This window comes from Streptopelia decaocto, assembly GCF_964273445.1.
Source record: "Streptopelia decaocto genome assembly, chromosome: 8".
In the NCBI taxonomy this organism is placed as follows: domain Eukaryota; kingdom Metazoa; phylum Chordata; class Aves; order Columbiformes; family Columbidae; genus Streptopelia; species Streptopelia decaocto.
In genome coordinates, this window is record NC_138662.1 from 4,427,169 (window position 1) to 4,440,494 (window position 13,326).

Here is a 13,326-nt window from a genome sequence, read left to right on the forward strand (position 1 = left end):
CCGCCCCCGGGCAGCCATGGCGGCGGTGGCGGGCTGGCAGGCGCCGTGGCGGGCGCTGGGCGCGCTGGGCCGGGAGCTGGCGGCCGAGTGGGCGGCGCAGGACGTGCGGGCCGCGCTGTGCCAGCTGCTGCTGCTCTGGCTGGGCCTCAGCCTGCTGGGCGTCCGCCTGGCCTGGCGCGCCTACGGCGGCGCGGTGGCCGCGCTCTGCTACCGGACGGGCCCCGCCGCCCGCCGATCCCCCGACACCGGCCTGGGCCCCGGCACCGCCTCCGGGCCCGGCCCCGCGCCCGCCCGGCCCCGCGCACACTCCCTGTCCCCCGCCGGCCCGGCCGGACGCAACGGCGCCGCCGAGCGGCACTGCCCGCCCCGGTGAGTCCCGACCGCGACCGGGCCCGCGACCGCAGCCCCCGCGGCCCCGCCTGCCCCGCTGCGGCCCCCCCGCGCCCCCGGCTGCACCCCTGCACCAGCACACCCGGCAAATGCCGTTCCCGCTGCACCCCCAGACCGGAACAGCCCAGAGAGCGCCCTGCCATCTGCCCCCACCCCAGAACAGCCCAGCGAAAACCCTCCCAACTGCACACCCAAACCAGTGCGCCCCAGTGAGTGCCCCCCGACCAGGGTGCCCCAGCGAGCATCCTCCTGGTTACACCCCCAGACCAGTGCAGCCCAGTGAGCGCCCTCCCATCCGTGCCCCCAGACCAGTACGCCCCAGTAAGTGCTGCCCCAGTGCTGCCCAGCCCACATAGGCAGGCAGGTACCCTCCCCCTGTGCCGGGGTGCCAGACCGGGGTGCCGTGCCAGCATGCTGCCCCAGCACCACTTATGCTGCCCCTTTCTTGCAGGGAGGGCTCGACAGTGGAGCCGGCGAAGACGCACCGGGAGTGAGAAGTGCCGGGACCTGCTGGGCACTGCCCGCTCCATTAAAGCTCTGTGCCCCACCTGCTGCCCCTTGCTTTGGCGCCCGCCATCACCAGAGAGGAGGCCAAGAGAGGGGGCAGGGACGTTTATTTGGGCTGGGGTACCGTGCTCACGGTGGGCACTGGCCTCACTTGGCCGTGTAATACTGCGTGGGCACGAAGGGCATCTTGGTGACGAGGGCCGGGTGCTGCTTCTTCCGCACCTCGACGGTGAGCGCGGTGCCGGCCCGGCTGTGTGCCACCTCCACGTAGCCCATGGCGATGTTCTTGCCCAGGGAGGGCGAGGGGCAGCCGCTGGTCACTGTGCCTGGGGACATGGGGAGGTGAGCGGGGGTTGGCAGCCCCAGCCCCCTCCCCTGCCATGGGCACAGCTCCGAGCCATGTCTGTACCATCCCTGCTGCCCCCACCTACCCACAGGTGTGCCCTCAGGGCCTAGGATAGCCGTGTGGGGACGGATGGGGGGTCCCTCCGATGTCAGCCCCACACGTTTGCGCTTCGGCTTCTCTTTCACTTGCGCCATGATGACAGCTGCGCCGGGGAAGTCCATGGCCGCGCGCCGGCGCTTCCCTGCGAGGCAGAGATGGACGAGGGTCAGCGATGACCTGGTTCCCTCAAACCCTTTGGGGACATGGGGCTGCTCTGCCCACCCCAAGGAGGAGGTGGGGACAGACAGGGCCCTGACCTACCCAGGGTCCACAGCAGCCCGGCCTCAACAGGCGTGATGGTCTCGTCGATGTCGTTGCCGTAGAGGCAGAGCCCAGCCTCCAGACGCAGGCTGTCCCTGGCCGCCAGCCCCGCCGGCCACACATCAGGGACACCCAGCAGCCGCTCGGCCAGCTCCACCGCCCGCCCTGCGGGCACCGAGATCTGTGTGGAGACAGGGGCAGGGTCAGGGGACACAGCATTACCCTCAGGATCGCAGCGGGGGTGCTGGTGCAGCTCCTGGGGTACCTCCACACCATCCTCGCCGGTGTAGCCGCAGCGTGTGACCTGGCAGCCCGGCACGCCAAAGACCGTTGTGGTGATGCTGTTCATGAAGGAGAGCTTGGCCAGGTCATCTGACAGCCCTGCCTGCAGCACCTGTGCCATGGAGGGACCTGTGGAGACAGGTGGCTTTGGGGGATGGCAGTGTCCGGGGAAGGGAGGTGAAACGGGGAGGACACTGACATCCATGGGACAAGGACCTGGAGGAGGGCAGGCCCATGTGAGGCCCCTGCTACCTTGCAGAGCCAGCAGTGCGTTGTCTGACACCTCCAGGTGGACGTCACTGCCGGTGGCCTGCAGCTCTGCCGCTCTGCCCTGCCGGGGTGACAGCGGGCTGTCGGCGTGGGGGCCGGACTGGTGCCAGGCCCCCACGTGGCTGCGGCCACCTCACCCTGCGCAGCCACGGACGTCACCGAAGAGTGGGAGGACTCATTCCCACTGTGTGTCCCCACCTCCTGTGGGGCTCAGGTAACAGCGTACCCTCATGATGGCCAAATCCTTGTCAGCGCAGCCGGCATTGGACACCACGTAGAGGTGATCTTCTGATGTGTTGGTGACAATGAGGTCATCCACGATGCCACCCCTCTCGTTGGTGAGCAGGGTCAGCGTGCCCTGCGGATGTGACCCTCGGGAGCATGGGCAGGTTGCCTGTCCCCCCTGCCCACCTGGGGTGTCCCTGGGGACCTCTGGCCCTGCCAGATGCCTGGTTCCCCCCCAGTACCCCCATACCTGTCCTGGCTTCAGCTCAGCGATGTCCCCCACCACCAGGCTCTCCATGAACCTGACGCGGTCCCGGCCGTACACCCGGGTCTGGAAAGGGCCAGGGGGGCATGAGGCACTGTGGGTGCCCCCCCATCCCCAACCCCCCATCCCATCCCGGTTACCTGCGGCATGTGGGAGACGTCGAAGAGGGAGCAGCGGCGGCGGGTGTGCAGGTGGGACTGGAGGTGGCCCTGCCCGTAGTGCAGCGGCAGGCTCCAGCCGGCGAACGGCACCATCCGCCCGCCGCGGGACCGGTGCAGCGCGTCCAGCGGCGTCCGCTTCAGCCCCGCCTCGGTCCCCCCGGCCCCGCTCAGCGGCGCCGAGCCCGGGGGCCGGCGGGGCAGCGCGGCGCGGCAGCCCGCCCGCAGCATCCTCCGTGCCCGGTACGGCCCGGCCTGGCCCCGGGGCCCCTGGGACATGGAGTCCGGCCGGCCCCCGCTCCGCCCCGCACACCGGCACCGCCTCCCCCGCCGCCGGCGCGGGGGGATGCTGGGTGCGGGTCCTGCCCGGCCACGACCATCCCGCCCCCACAAAGACAGACAGGCACAGGCTGGACAATGTAGCAGCTTTTAGTGGTGACCGAGGCTTTCCCGCCGCCCCCCCGGCGCCTCCTCGGTCCACCGAGCATGGCGGACGCCAGGCCCAGCAGCCCCTTGTCTGCGGAGCCTCGTCCTGCAGGCAGCGCCAGTGGCCGCTCCAGCGCAGAGGCGGGGTGGGCGCTCCGGGCTCTGCCCCAGCAGCACCGGACAGGCCAGGAGCAGAGCCACGGCAGCGGGAGGCACCGGGCTGGAAGAGCGTCACGGGGACTCCGGGGCAGCAGCGCTGCCGCCGCTGCCAGCCAGCGCAGGAGTAGTTGGGGCAGGGGCATGGGGAGGGCCTGGAACCCCTCCCGGGCCGCAGGGACAAAGGCTGATGCAGGAGCAGAGGAGCCTGTTCGGTCCCTGGGAGCACAGAGGGACCAAGTTCCTCCAGCCAGTGCCGGCGGAGCTCATGTGTAGGAGAGCAGGTTGATATCGTAGCAGCCGTCCACCTGGAACAGAGAGAAGCTGTTGGTCCCCGCACAGCACCATTGCTTTGCCGGGGCACACCCCCCAAACCCCATCCCATCTGGTCAGGAGCAGCCCCTCCAGGAGGGCTCCCCCAGCCATGCGGTGAGGCCGGAGCCCCGCGGGTGGGGCGGCAGAACTCACGTCGAAGCGCCCGATGCGGGCAGCTGCCTGGCGAGCCCGGATCACCTCTGTCAGCACCCACATCTGCTGGACCTCGGTCGACACCTTCTCTGGGTCTGGGAGCTCCTGGAAAAAATGGGGCATAGTGCTGTAGAGCAGGGATGGCCCAGATGGGTTGGTCGCCCTGTGCTCAGGCAGCGGTGTGGCTGGATGGCTGTGCTCCCCAGAGAGCTGGGCACTGTCGTGATAATGCCCACACTCACAACCTGCCGGTGGTTTCTCAACACGGGGTGAGCAGGACATTGCACTAGGAAAACAGGCAGCTGGGGAAACGGGTGACCCTGAGCCTGGGGGGCCGTGGCGCTGACGCAGCCCGTGTCTGCTGGCAGGTGTCCAGGGCGAGGACAGAAAGCAGACCTCTGGCTAATGATTAAAAACCTAATCGCGCCGTCCAGAGTTTCTCAAAAGCCTCCCTGCGCAGCACTCCCCGGGCTTGGTGGCAGAAACCTCCCTGCAGGGGCTGGTTCCCCCGGGGGCCCACAAGCTCAGCAGCAGCTCCCCAGGCTGGGGCAAACTCTGCACCGAGCTGCTGGTGTGTGCCTTGTGGTGATGCTGGGAACGGCTGAGCCTGGAGCACCTCCCGGCATCTACCCCAGACCACCCCTTGCAAAGGGGGACGTGATCCAAGCGGTCAGCGAGGGACTGGGTGTCCTTGCCACCTGCCAGACAACTGGACAGGGACTAGAACCCCCAGACCTGCGGGGGTGGCAGAAGCTTTGCTACTGCCTGGGTGCGAGATCTGTAGCCCGAAACCCGGTGCCAGAACTGTCCCGGAGGCACTGACAGTGTGGCACCACTCCCGGCACAGCCTGCTCCTACAGGCACCACTCCCGGCACAGCCTGCTCCTACAGGCACCATTCCCGGCACTGCCTGCTCCTACAGGCACCGCTCCCGGCACAGCCCGCTCCTACAGGCACCATTCCCGGCACTGCCTGCTCCTACAGGCACCGCTCCCGGCACAGCCCGCTCCTACAGGCACCATTCCCGGCACTGCCTGCTCCTACAGGCACCACTCCCGGCACAGCCTGCTCCTACAGGCACCACTCCCGGCACAGCCCGCTCCTACAGGCAACGCCAGCGGCTGATCCTGCAGGTTTCTGTGGCCAAGCCATCTGCGCGCTCTGCCCTGCTCTTGCTGGACTTTGCTCACCAAAGGCTGCCGGCCAGACAGATGTGTCTCGCAAGCTGTGAACATGCACCATGGCTGTGAGCTCCCTCTGCCTGCATGCTGCCCTGGCTGGGCAACGTGCTCCCCAGGACGCGTGCTCTGCAGAGCACTGGGGACCAGCCAGGCCACCCTGTCCCCACACATCTGACCTGCCGCACCCACCGCTCCCACGGGGACGCTCCTGTCCCCAGACTAGAGGCAGGTAGACTTAAGTGTCACCTCAAATCACACATCACTATGGAGACAGTTTTCTTCTCAACGCTGCAAACTACTCCCCGCCCAAGGCAGGGCATTTCAGGGATCCACAGCTGCTCCTGGTCAAGGTCTGGAGCTGACGGGGCAGGGATGGGGCCAGCAGCCTCGAAGGGACACTCAGCCGCACAGCTGGCACCCCACACAGGTCCCTCCTTCCCCACAACACCTCAGCGGGGACCACTCACCCCGTGCAGGCTGGCTGGCTGCTCCGGAGGGGTCAGCTGGGAGAGCCAGGAAGGGAAATCCTTCTGGGGGCTCTGAAATAGAGGCAGAGGGTCACAGAAGCGGTGTTCCCGAGCCCACCCTCATCCCTCACACCATGGAGCATACTGCAGTTTGGAGGCCATATTTATATTGGTATAGGTACAAGTACCGCTTTACAATTATTAAAGGAAATTTTGTGTTTAGGGTGGATGTTTGCAAACCATAATTTGTTGCGGGAACATCCAGCTCCATCTCACTGCTCAGACACACACCCATGTCCAAAATGGGCAGGGCTGGGACTGCTCCAGCCAGCCCCAGCCCCTCACTTGGCGCCCAGCGCGCAAGGGGACCCCAAGTGGCCAGTGAAGGACAAGGAGTTGGACCCACAGCCCTGTGTCCTCTGGATGGTGCCTGAAGCCCCTAGAGCTGCAGGGAGCAATGCCAGGCGCAGGGCTGGGGATGGTGGCATGTCCTGGAGCTCCTGGCCGCACCTGGCAGGGAGGGCAGCACCGGCACCCGCTCACCTTCTGTCCGGGGGGAAAAATCTGCAGCTCCTCGATGGTGAAGTGGAGCCAGACTGGGGAGGGCTGCCGCAGGATGAACCGCACCGCTGTCACCTGGTCCATGTCACACAGCATCTGTCGGGACAAGGACGGGGGAAACTGTCACTGCCAGGGGGGCCAGGCTGGTGCTGCTCTGGGGCAGCTTTTGGGATTTGCTCCCAAAACAACCCAAACCCACCCTAGATGGAAGGAGCGTGAGGGAAATGTCACCCTGTGGTGGCTGTCCGGGCAGAGCAGGGCACAGGCAGGACAGCATGCGGGGAATCAGCACAGGGCCCCGGGGACCGGGAACCATCCTGGGGTGCAGGCAAACAGGGGGATCCGCGGGGGCGTGGGTGATGTCCCGGCAGTGCCGACCTGGTGGCGGTGGAGGGAGAAGTAGTCCTGGGAGCCCTCCTCGGTGTGCGGACAGGGCATGAGGCGGTGGTCCCGCAGGCAGGTCACCCAGCGGCGGGGGCCGCCGGGGCCGGGCCGCTGCACCCGCACGCTCAGGAACGCCGTGTAGAAGTTCCTGAAGACGATCTCCTGCACCTGCGGGACGGCGGCATCAGCCCCGCACCGGCACCGGCACGGACACCGACACCCCTCCCGTACAGGGACCGGCATCTTCACCCGCACCCCGGGGCCGGCATCATCACCCGCCCCTCCCGCACCGCCACCATCGCCCACCCCTCCCGAAGAGACCGGCACGGGCACCACCATCCCCACCCCGGAGCCGGCAGCAACACCCAGTCCATCCGCACCGGCACCGGCGTCCCGCCCAACGCCGGTACAGGTGCTGCCCCCGGCAATACCCCGGCACCGGCATCCCCCGCCCCTACCGCTACCGGCACACACCCCGGCATCCCCTCCCAACCAGGGTCGCTGCCGCCCCCACCGTACCCCTCCCGGACGGGCACCACCCCCGCATCCCCCGCCGGGACCACCTCCCCGTATGCCCCCCGCCCACACCGGTACCGGCACCCCCGCACGGGCCGGGCCGCACTCACGTCGGCGGCGGCACCGCGGGGGAAACGGATGTCGATGACGGCGACGCCGGGCCGCGCCGGCTCGGTCCCCCCGCCCAGCTGGAGCGGGACGGCGGGGCGGGGGGCGCAGGGCAGCGGGGAACGGCCCGGTCCCGATCCCGCCGGCTGCCCCGCCGCTCCCGACATGGCGGCGCAGCGCGGCCGCCCCTCCTGGGCGGGGCCGGGACGGGTGCGGCGACGCCGCGCGCCGCGCCGACCGGAAACGTGAAGCCCGGGTCCCGCCGGCAGGGGGCGCCGCGCTCCCGCCGCCCCGCCCGAGGGTGCCCGGGGCCGGTCCCGCGGCGGCGGCAGAGGCAGCGCGGGGGCAAAGCACACGGTTTATTGACCCGACACACGGTCCGTTACACAACGCGGCAACCGCCCCCGCGACACCGACAGCACAGCGGGCCGTGAGGAGCGAGCGCCCCCCGGTCCCAGCCGGCCCCCCGCCTCCCTCCCGGCCGGCACCGAGGGGCCCGGGAGAGCCCCCGCAGACACCCCGCAAGCGGAGGGGGAGCCCCCGCCCGCCCGGTGCTGGGGGCGGGCACTACGGGGCGCGGCGGGACCCCCCGCCGCACCGGGTGATCGCTGCTCCCGAACGTGCCCCCGGGGAAACACAATAAACCCAACGGTAACGTGAGTGAGCGGAGGAGAGAAAAACAATATCTAGAAAGTGAAGGAACGGGCGGGCGGGGGGCGGCCTGGGCAGGGCGGGGAGTCCCGGGAGCCGGTACCGGGCGCTTCGCTCGTACAAACTGCTGGCAGCGGCACACCGGGTTTTCAGTCCTTTTTTTTTTAATAAAACAATTTGAGGCTGTATCAAAAATTTAGTAAAAAATTAGATTTGAGAGTTCACTGATTTTTTTTTTTTTTTTACTATTATCTATTCCTGTAGCTTTTTATTTATTTGTTTTTTTCTTCCCCCCCCCCAAACTTTTAAACTTTTCCAACAGCATCGGGTGCGGAGCAGCAGGAGAAGCCGTGCGGGCAGAGCCAGGGCCAGGGCCAGCGCGGCTGCTCGGGCGCCGCTCCCACCCAGGACGAGGCAGAGAAAACAATCCCGTCGCTAACACACCCCATGGGGAGGGGGTTTTGCCCAAAAAAGCGCACCCCGACCCCCGCGCTCGTCGGGAAGCCGTCACGGCACAGGGCTCGGCCCCCCGAGCTGAGCCACCCCCAGCCAGCCCGACCCAACCGATGGTTATTTTGTGATGTGTGAGAAAAACAGGATTTCTTTGATTAAAAAAAAAATATAGTAAAAGAATCAACCCCAGAACCAAGCAACCGATCCCCCAAGAAGGAGGGTGGCTGTCCCCGAGGGGCTCCCCCTAACCAGCCCCACATCGCCCCTGGAGCTCGCCTGCAGCACAGCACTGCCCGCCCCCTCCCCAAAACTACACACCCCCGTTTAGGTAAACAGCAGATTAAATGTAAAAACTTAAAAACATCGACTTCAGAAAGTCCCTTGAATTTAATTATTTTTAGGCTACCTTTCATGTTACGTCCTGTAGCTAGACACACGTGAATAGAAAAAACAGTACAGTTAGTGTTAAAGGCAAACAGCGGAGACCCAGAGTGCTACCCCAGTGCTGCCTGCGCCTCCCGACCCCCGACCCGAACCCCCGTCCCCCTCCCCACCCGCCGCCTCCGCCCCGGCCAGAAGCCCCGGCCACCGGGAAGGCGTGTTTGAGCCGAGATTTTTTTTTTCTATGAATAAAATAAAACCAAAGCTTGTTAGGCAAAAATAAAACGAGTGTCCCCGCGAGTCCCACGAGTGCTCCGGTGCGGCGGGCACAGCCGGGGAGGGCCGGCTGGGGTTTGGGGTTCCCGGCTGGCGAGGGGGCTGCCGGCCCACAGACAGCACCGGTGTGGAGCTGGAGGCCCCTTCTCCCCCCGAGAGCCTCCCGGTCGTTACGGGGGGACGTAGGGCGGTGGGGACCTGTACGGGGTCATGTTCTTCGGGCGGGAGCCTTTCCCCTCCATGGGTGCGGTGAAGGGGGGGGGAGGCTGGTAGGGCGGCGCGTTGGGGTCCTCGTCCCGCAGCGGCGTGTACTCCCCGATGGTGTCCTGGTTGAGCGGCGTGGTCTCCGGCATGCTCTGGTTGGGGTACTCTGGGGGGGGCAGCGGGGCTTTCTCCTCCTGGAGGATGAGGGGCATGCTGGAGGACGGCGGGGGCTTGGAGTCGTCCAGCTCATCGGCGAAGATGATGGGGACGCCTTTCTTTATGAAGGTGGCCTGGTCTTCGATGGTCAGCTTCCCTTTCCTCTTCTTGCGGTAGCAGATCATGGCGATAATGCCGGCCACGAGGAGGATGGCGGCCACCACCACGGCAGGGATGACCGTGTGCAGGTACACGTCATCCTCGCTGCTCTTCTCGGGGTCTTTGCCCGCTGCCACCGTCGGTGTCGCCTCCGAGATCACCCTTCCGTCCTTCGTCACGGGGATGAACTGGATGTGCCTGCAGCTGCCCGAGCCGACCACCGACACGTTCAGGGGCTTGAACTCGGGCTGCAGGACGTTGGAGAAAGCCGGGCTCGGCCCGCCAGAGTCATCTGCAATTTTTTTGCTCAAAGTCCGGATCTGCTCCCGGGGACAGGGCTCCAGCGGCAGCGTGTTGTTTGTCCACTCCACCACGATGGAACCTTTGGCGATGTCCTGCACCGTTATGGTGCTGCTGTTCCTGTCGCCAAAGGCCAGAGCCAGCTTCTTCACCAGCATGATCTTCTTATTGATGTCGTTCACCACCGCATTGTGGTCCCCTTCCAGCCTGGCCTTGAACTTCACTGGAGACTTGTCCCCATGGGGGCGTTTGTGGACGTGGATTTCGAAAGCATCCACGGCGAAGAGCCCGCCCTTGTCAGTGGCGTACATGAAGTACTCGTGCTTCCCGACGTGGCTGCGGTCCGGCATGCCGTACATCAGCTGGCTGGTGCTGTTGAACTGCACCCACGAATTCTCCTCCAGCATCTGCTGCTCCTTCAGCTTCAAGGTCAGCTGCAGCTTGTCAGTGGTGGTATCTTCCTTGTCGTAGAAAGTATCTGATGGGATTTTCACCTCGAAGTAGGTGCCCTCCCACGCATCAACCCTGTCAATGTGGTTTGTCAGCTTGGGCGGCTCATTTGGCTCCCAGGGCCGGGGGACCCCGCTGGCTGTGGTGCGCACGCGGGTCGGCGGGGAGGCCGTTGTCAGCTTGGAGATGGGGGATCTGGTGGTGCTGGGAGGCTTCGTGGGACGGGGTGTTTTGGGTCTTCGAGTAGGTCTTCGTGTCGTTGCTGTGGAGGAATCCGTTGTGGATGGAGTGGCTGGCTTCAGAGTGGAAACTCTGGGTTTCTTGGTGGTGGTTGTGGGCGGTGTCATCACCGCTGTGGGCTCAATGTACCCAGGCATTGTGGGGCGAATCGGCACCGAGGCCGTGCCGGTGCCTTCTGTGACCCTGGTTGGCTGGATCGGCCCCAGAGTGGGGGTCTGGACGATGGGGCCTCTCGTTCTGATGGTGACCGTGGGCTTCCTGGGCAGCGGTATGGGCTCCCGGACGGGGGGTGCTGTTGTCTCCGTGGGAGGCGCGATGGCGGGCGATGTCGGGGTGGGGACGATCCTGGCCGGTGGTTCTTGCGCGGCAGTGGTGGGCGGCCCGATGGCAGTGAGAGGCGTGGGGGTGGCGTTGATCTGCCGCCGCATCCTCTTTGGGAGGTGAGGTTTCTTGTTAGCAATGTGCCAGCCAACAACAGGGTAGCCGAGGCGAGCAGACATGGTTCCTTCCTTAGCTGGAGCCTCCACCTTGCTGATGTTGGGGACGCTGTTTTGGCTCAGAGAACATCCCAGTTTCCAGGAGAGTAAGGCCCCATTTTCCACCACCTTCTTCGCATTTCCCGGTCCAGCCATGAAGGCTGACATGTCAAAAAGTCTGTTATTTACAACAGGAACCAACTTCATGTTATGAAGTTCCACCTCTGAGAAGCTTCTCATTCTGTTTAAGAGTTCAATCCTCTGCTTTGGTGTCATTTTTGTTAAGTCGGCATCCAAAATGACGGTCAGGATAGTGACCGGCTCTTCCGAGCCACACACGAATGGCGCCGCGTCACCCGTGTCTTGGACAGCCACTCGCACCGACTGAGGCTCGTTGTGGTCTTCTTGGTGGACCTCAACAGAGAAGACGTTTGCGGTCTGCGGCACGTAGCTCCCGTTGGGGAAGGGCTGCAGCGTGGTCACCGAGATGTAGTGGACACCCTTGTCCGTGTCAAGGGGCAGCCCTTCCAGGGAGCTGCTCTCCGCGTTCCAGTGTAACCAAGAAGGCAAGGAGTCCTTCCCAGCTTCGGAGATCTACCAAAGGAGAAAGAAGATGCTTTTAGAAGTACTGCATTAGGACAGGTTCTAGCAGCAATAATACTTAATTTAAAGGATTAAAGAAAAAAACTAGACATGTGCCCATGTCTCCTCTGCACGGTGGCAAGGATGAGCTCTGCGGGGTGTGCTGGTCCCAATGGGCTAAAGGAGCCATGGGAGGTCAGCAAGTCCTGCCAAGGTCCCTCGCCCGCAGCCAGCAGCTCTCTAGCACTTCCTGTGGTCTATTTTCTCCGAGGGCAGAAGGGGAGTCCAAGTCACGGGGACAGCTATGAAGCTGAGGGTGAAGTTCAGTGATCCAACAACTGCCCTCCCCCTGCTCCCTCTTCCTCCTCGCCCACCCCTGCCATCTCGCTGCCCTCCTCACCCGATCCCACCCTGCAAGCCCACTGCTCCAGCAGCTCCGCAGAACGTACATTCGCTGTTAACTTTCAGCCTCGTCCCGCTGGCCCAGCAGCCAGGCTGAGCTGGAGGGGCCCGAAGCCGGCAAACCGCAGCCGAGGCCCCACCTGGCTGCAGCACAGCAGCTCTCACCACACAGCAGCAAATCCCGAGTGCTGCACCACTGCCTAAAACACAGCGTCCTCCTGCATGGCCAGAGGAACAGCAAGGGAGGGGAGCAAACCCGACACCTGTCACCCCAGGGCTGCAATGGGCAGCGCAGGCAGGCAGGGACGCGGCAAGGGGCTGGGGCGCTGCTGGACACCAGACGGGACAGCGTGCCAGCCTGGCTTTATGCTCAGAGTTAGCTCAAAATGACGGATTTCACTTCACATAACAACTTGCTTCTGCAGACTAGAAACAACAGGCGGCTTTGGCCCGGATCGCAGGCTCCTCAGGACTCCAACGCACTATTTACTGCCTCAACAGCAATACTGCTTTTTCACACAGCTTGTGGCACAGCTTGGCCAAGTGCAGTCTGAGAGCTCAAGCTTTCCCTTCAAACCGTGCAGCCCAGCCGCAGGGGAAGCCTACACAGCGATGGCGTTTCCATAGGGTGCAGGGGAGCAGCAGCAACCCCACCAGCTGCCTTCGCTTCCCAGTTTATCTATCTGTGCTTTCTGAGCCCACCCTTCTCTTCCCACCTCAGATCCCCTCCCCATGTTCCCATGAACTGATGTCTGTCCGTCTGCACTATAACCGCTTGCTGATCATGGGTTGAAGGGGTGACGCTGCCAGCTCGGTGGGCTGTGACATTTCCCAGGGCTTTACGTACCCTGGGACAAGTAACTTGAGCTTCACCACCTCCCTGGGCTCGGAGGCGTTTTGGAAAGTGCCTCCCCGGGAATTCACCACCAGCACTCCCAGCACAGGCAGCGGGGTCTCACGTGCTGCCTGCCCTGGCCGGGCTTCCCAGGGCTCGCCACGAGGTATCTCCTCCCACCCAAAGAAAACAGAACTTTCTGGGGCCCACAGAGACACAGCCTGGTCAAGGCTCTGGGCTCACTGCAGAGCCGTGCGCCAGCTCTCCTCCTGAAAGGGTGCTTGGGTTACTCTGCAATTCTGTAAAGCTCATACATGTATTCATAATTTATCCAAACGCAAAGCTGGGTGAGGAGCTTTGCAAGGCAACGTGCCGGTCCGGCCGTGCCGGGGAGAGCCCTGGCATGCACAGAGCCGTGGCCAGAGCCGCACCGCTGTGCAGGTGGCGAATTCGGGGCCCTCTCCCGCTCCCTGCTGCAGGTGGATCCATGCAGCACACCAAAGGGCAGGGGGCTCACAGACCCCTTGCCGCGGGTCTCAGCGCACTGAAGGGTCTGGATGCGCAGCTCTGCAAGGATAACGTAGCACCTGAAAGTCTTCTGGCGAGAGCAGCAGGAGAAAGGTTTTGTGCAAGAGCTGCAGAGGGTTTCGGCCATGACCGCAGGGGCAACACCCTCATTCCTGCGCTCTGC

The 13,326-nt window shown here is 64.6% G+C and overlaps 4 protein-coding genes across 11 annotated transcripts in view; 1 reads left to right on the forward strand and 3 right to left on the reverse strand.

Annotated features, from left to right (window-relative positions):
• On the forward strand, positions 1 to 937 carry TCTA (T cell leukemia translocation altered). The gene is made up of 2 exons (XM_082060520.1): positions 1 to 369; positions 842 to 937. The coding sequence occupies exons 1-2, from the start codon at positions 17 to 19 to the stop codon at positions 882 to 884; spliced, it is 396 nt and encodes a 131-aa protein (XP_081916646.1). The 5' UTR covers positions 1 to 16; the 3' UTR covers positions 885 to 937.
• Positions 938 to 993: 56 nt separating this feature from the next.
• On the reverse strand, positions 994 to 3,151 carry AMT (aminomethyltransferase). Of its 2 annotated transcripts, none has more exons than XM_082060518.1 (8): positions 2,786 to 3,151; positions 2,631 to 2,711; positions 2,382 to 2,513; positions 2,138 to 2,216; positions 1,869 to 2,014; positions 1,604 to 1,784; positions 1,329 to 1,484; positions 994 to 1,223 (listed from the first exon to the last, which is right to left on the reverse strand). In XM_082060518.1, exons 1-8 carry the CDS (start codon positions 3,080 to 3,082, stop codon positions 1,045 to 1,047), a joined length of 1,251 nt encoding a protein of 416 aa, XP_081916644.1. In that variant the 5' UTR covers positions 3,083 to 3,151; the 3' UTR covers positions 994 to 1,044. The 2 variants fall into 2 exon arrangements, with proteins under 2 accessions (XP_081916644.1, XP_081916643.1); XM_082060517.1 differs by having other exon boundaries at positions 2,102 to 2,216.
• A 63-nt stretch (positions 3,152 to 3,214) lies between these two features.
• Positions 3,215 to 7,280, reverse strand: NICN1 (nicolin 1, tubulin polyglutamylase complex subunit). The gene is made up of 6 exons (XM_082060519.1): positions 7,073 to 7,280; positions 6,441 to 6,614; positions 6,045 to 6,158; positions 5,502 to 5,573; positions 3,854 to 3,958; positions 3,215 to 3,693 (listed from the first exon to the last, which is right to left on the reverse strand). The coding sequence occupies exons 1-6, from the start codon at positions 7,235 to 7,237 to the stop codon at positions 3,652 to 3,654; spliced, it is 672 nt and encodes a 223-aa protein (XP_081916645.1). The 5' UTR covers positions 7,238 to 7,280; the 3' UTR covers positions 3,215 to 3,651.
• A 136-nt stretch (positions 7,281 to 7,416) lies between these two features.
• The window catches only part of DAG1 (dystroglycan 1), a 51,742-nt gene continuing 45,832 nt past the window's right edge, over positions 7,417 to 13,326 (reverse strand). For all 7 annotated transcript variants that reach the window (XM_082060510.1, XM_082060513.1, XM_082060514.1 and 4 more), the window contains exon 3: positions 7,417 to 11,410. In XM_082060510.1, the coding sequence (XP_081916636.1) occupies positions 9,002 to 11,410 (2,409 nt within the window). In that variant the 3' untranslated portion in view covers positions 7,417 to 9,001. The remainder of the gene's footprint in view (positions 11,411 to 13,326) is intronic.

Excerpts from the sequence above, each read along its gene's own strand:
- AMT (XM_082060517.1), bottom strand. The coding sequence starts at position 3,082 with ATGTCCCAGGGGCCCCGGGGCCAGGCCGGGCCGTACCGGGCACGGAGG. Across the intron at positions 2,217-2,381 it reads AGGATTTGGCCATCATGAGG|GGCAGAGCGGCAGAGCTGCA; the intron begins GTACGCTGTTAC and ends TCACCCCGGCAG. Across the intron at positions 1,485-1,603 it reads CGGGCTGCTGTGGACCCTGG|GGAAGCGCCGGCGCGCGGCC; the intron begins GTAGGTCAGGGC and ends TCTGCCTCGCAG.
- TCTA (XM_082060520.1), top strand. The coding sequence starts at position 17 with ATGGCGGCGGTGGCGGGCTGGCAGGCGCCGTGGCGGGCGCTGGGCGCG. Across the intron at positions 370-841 it reads GAGCGGCACTGCCCGCCCCG|GGAGGGCTCGACAGTGGAGC; the intron begins GTGAGTCCCGAC and ends CCTTTCTTGCAG.
- NICN1 (XM_082060519.1), bottom strand. The coding sequence starts at position 7,237 with ATGTCGGGAGCGGCGGGGCAGCCGGCGGGATCGGGACCGGGCCGTTCC. Across the intron at positions 5,574-6,044 it reads TTTTTCCCCCCGGACAGAAG|AGCCCCCAGAAGGATTTCCC; the intron begins GTGAGCGGGTGC and ends CCTCTATTTCAG. Across the intron at positions 3,959-5,501 it reads AGCCAGCCAGCCTGCACGGG|GAGCTCCCAGACCCAGAGAA; the intron begins GTGAGTGGTCCC and ends CATTTTTTCCAG.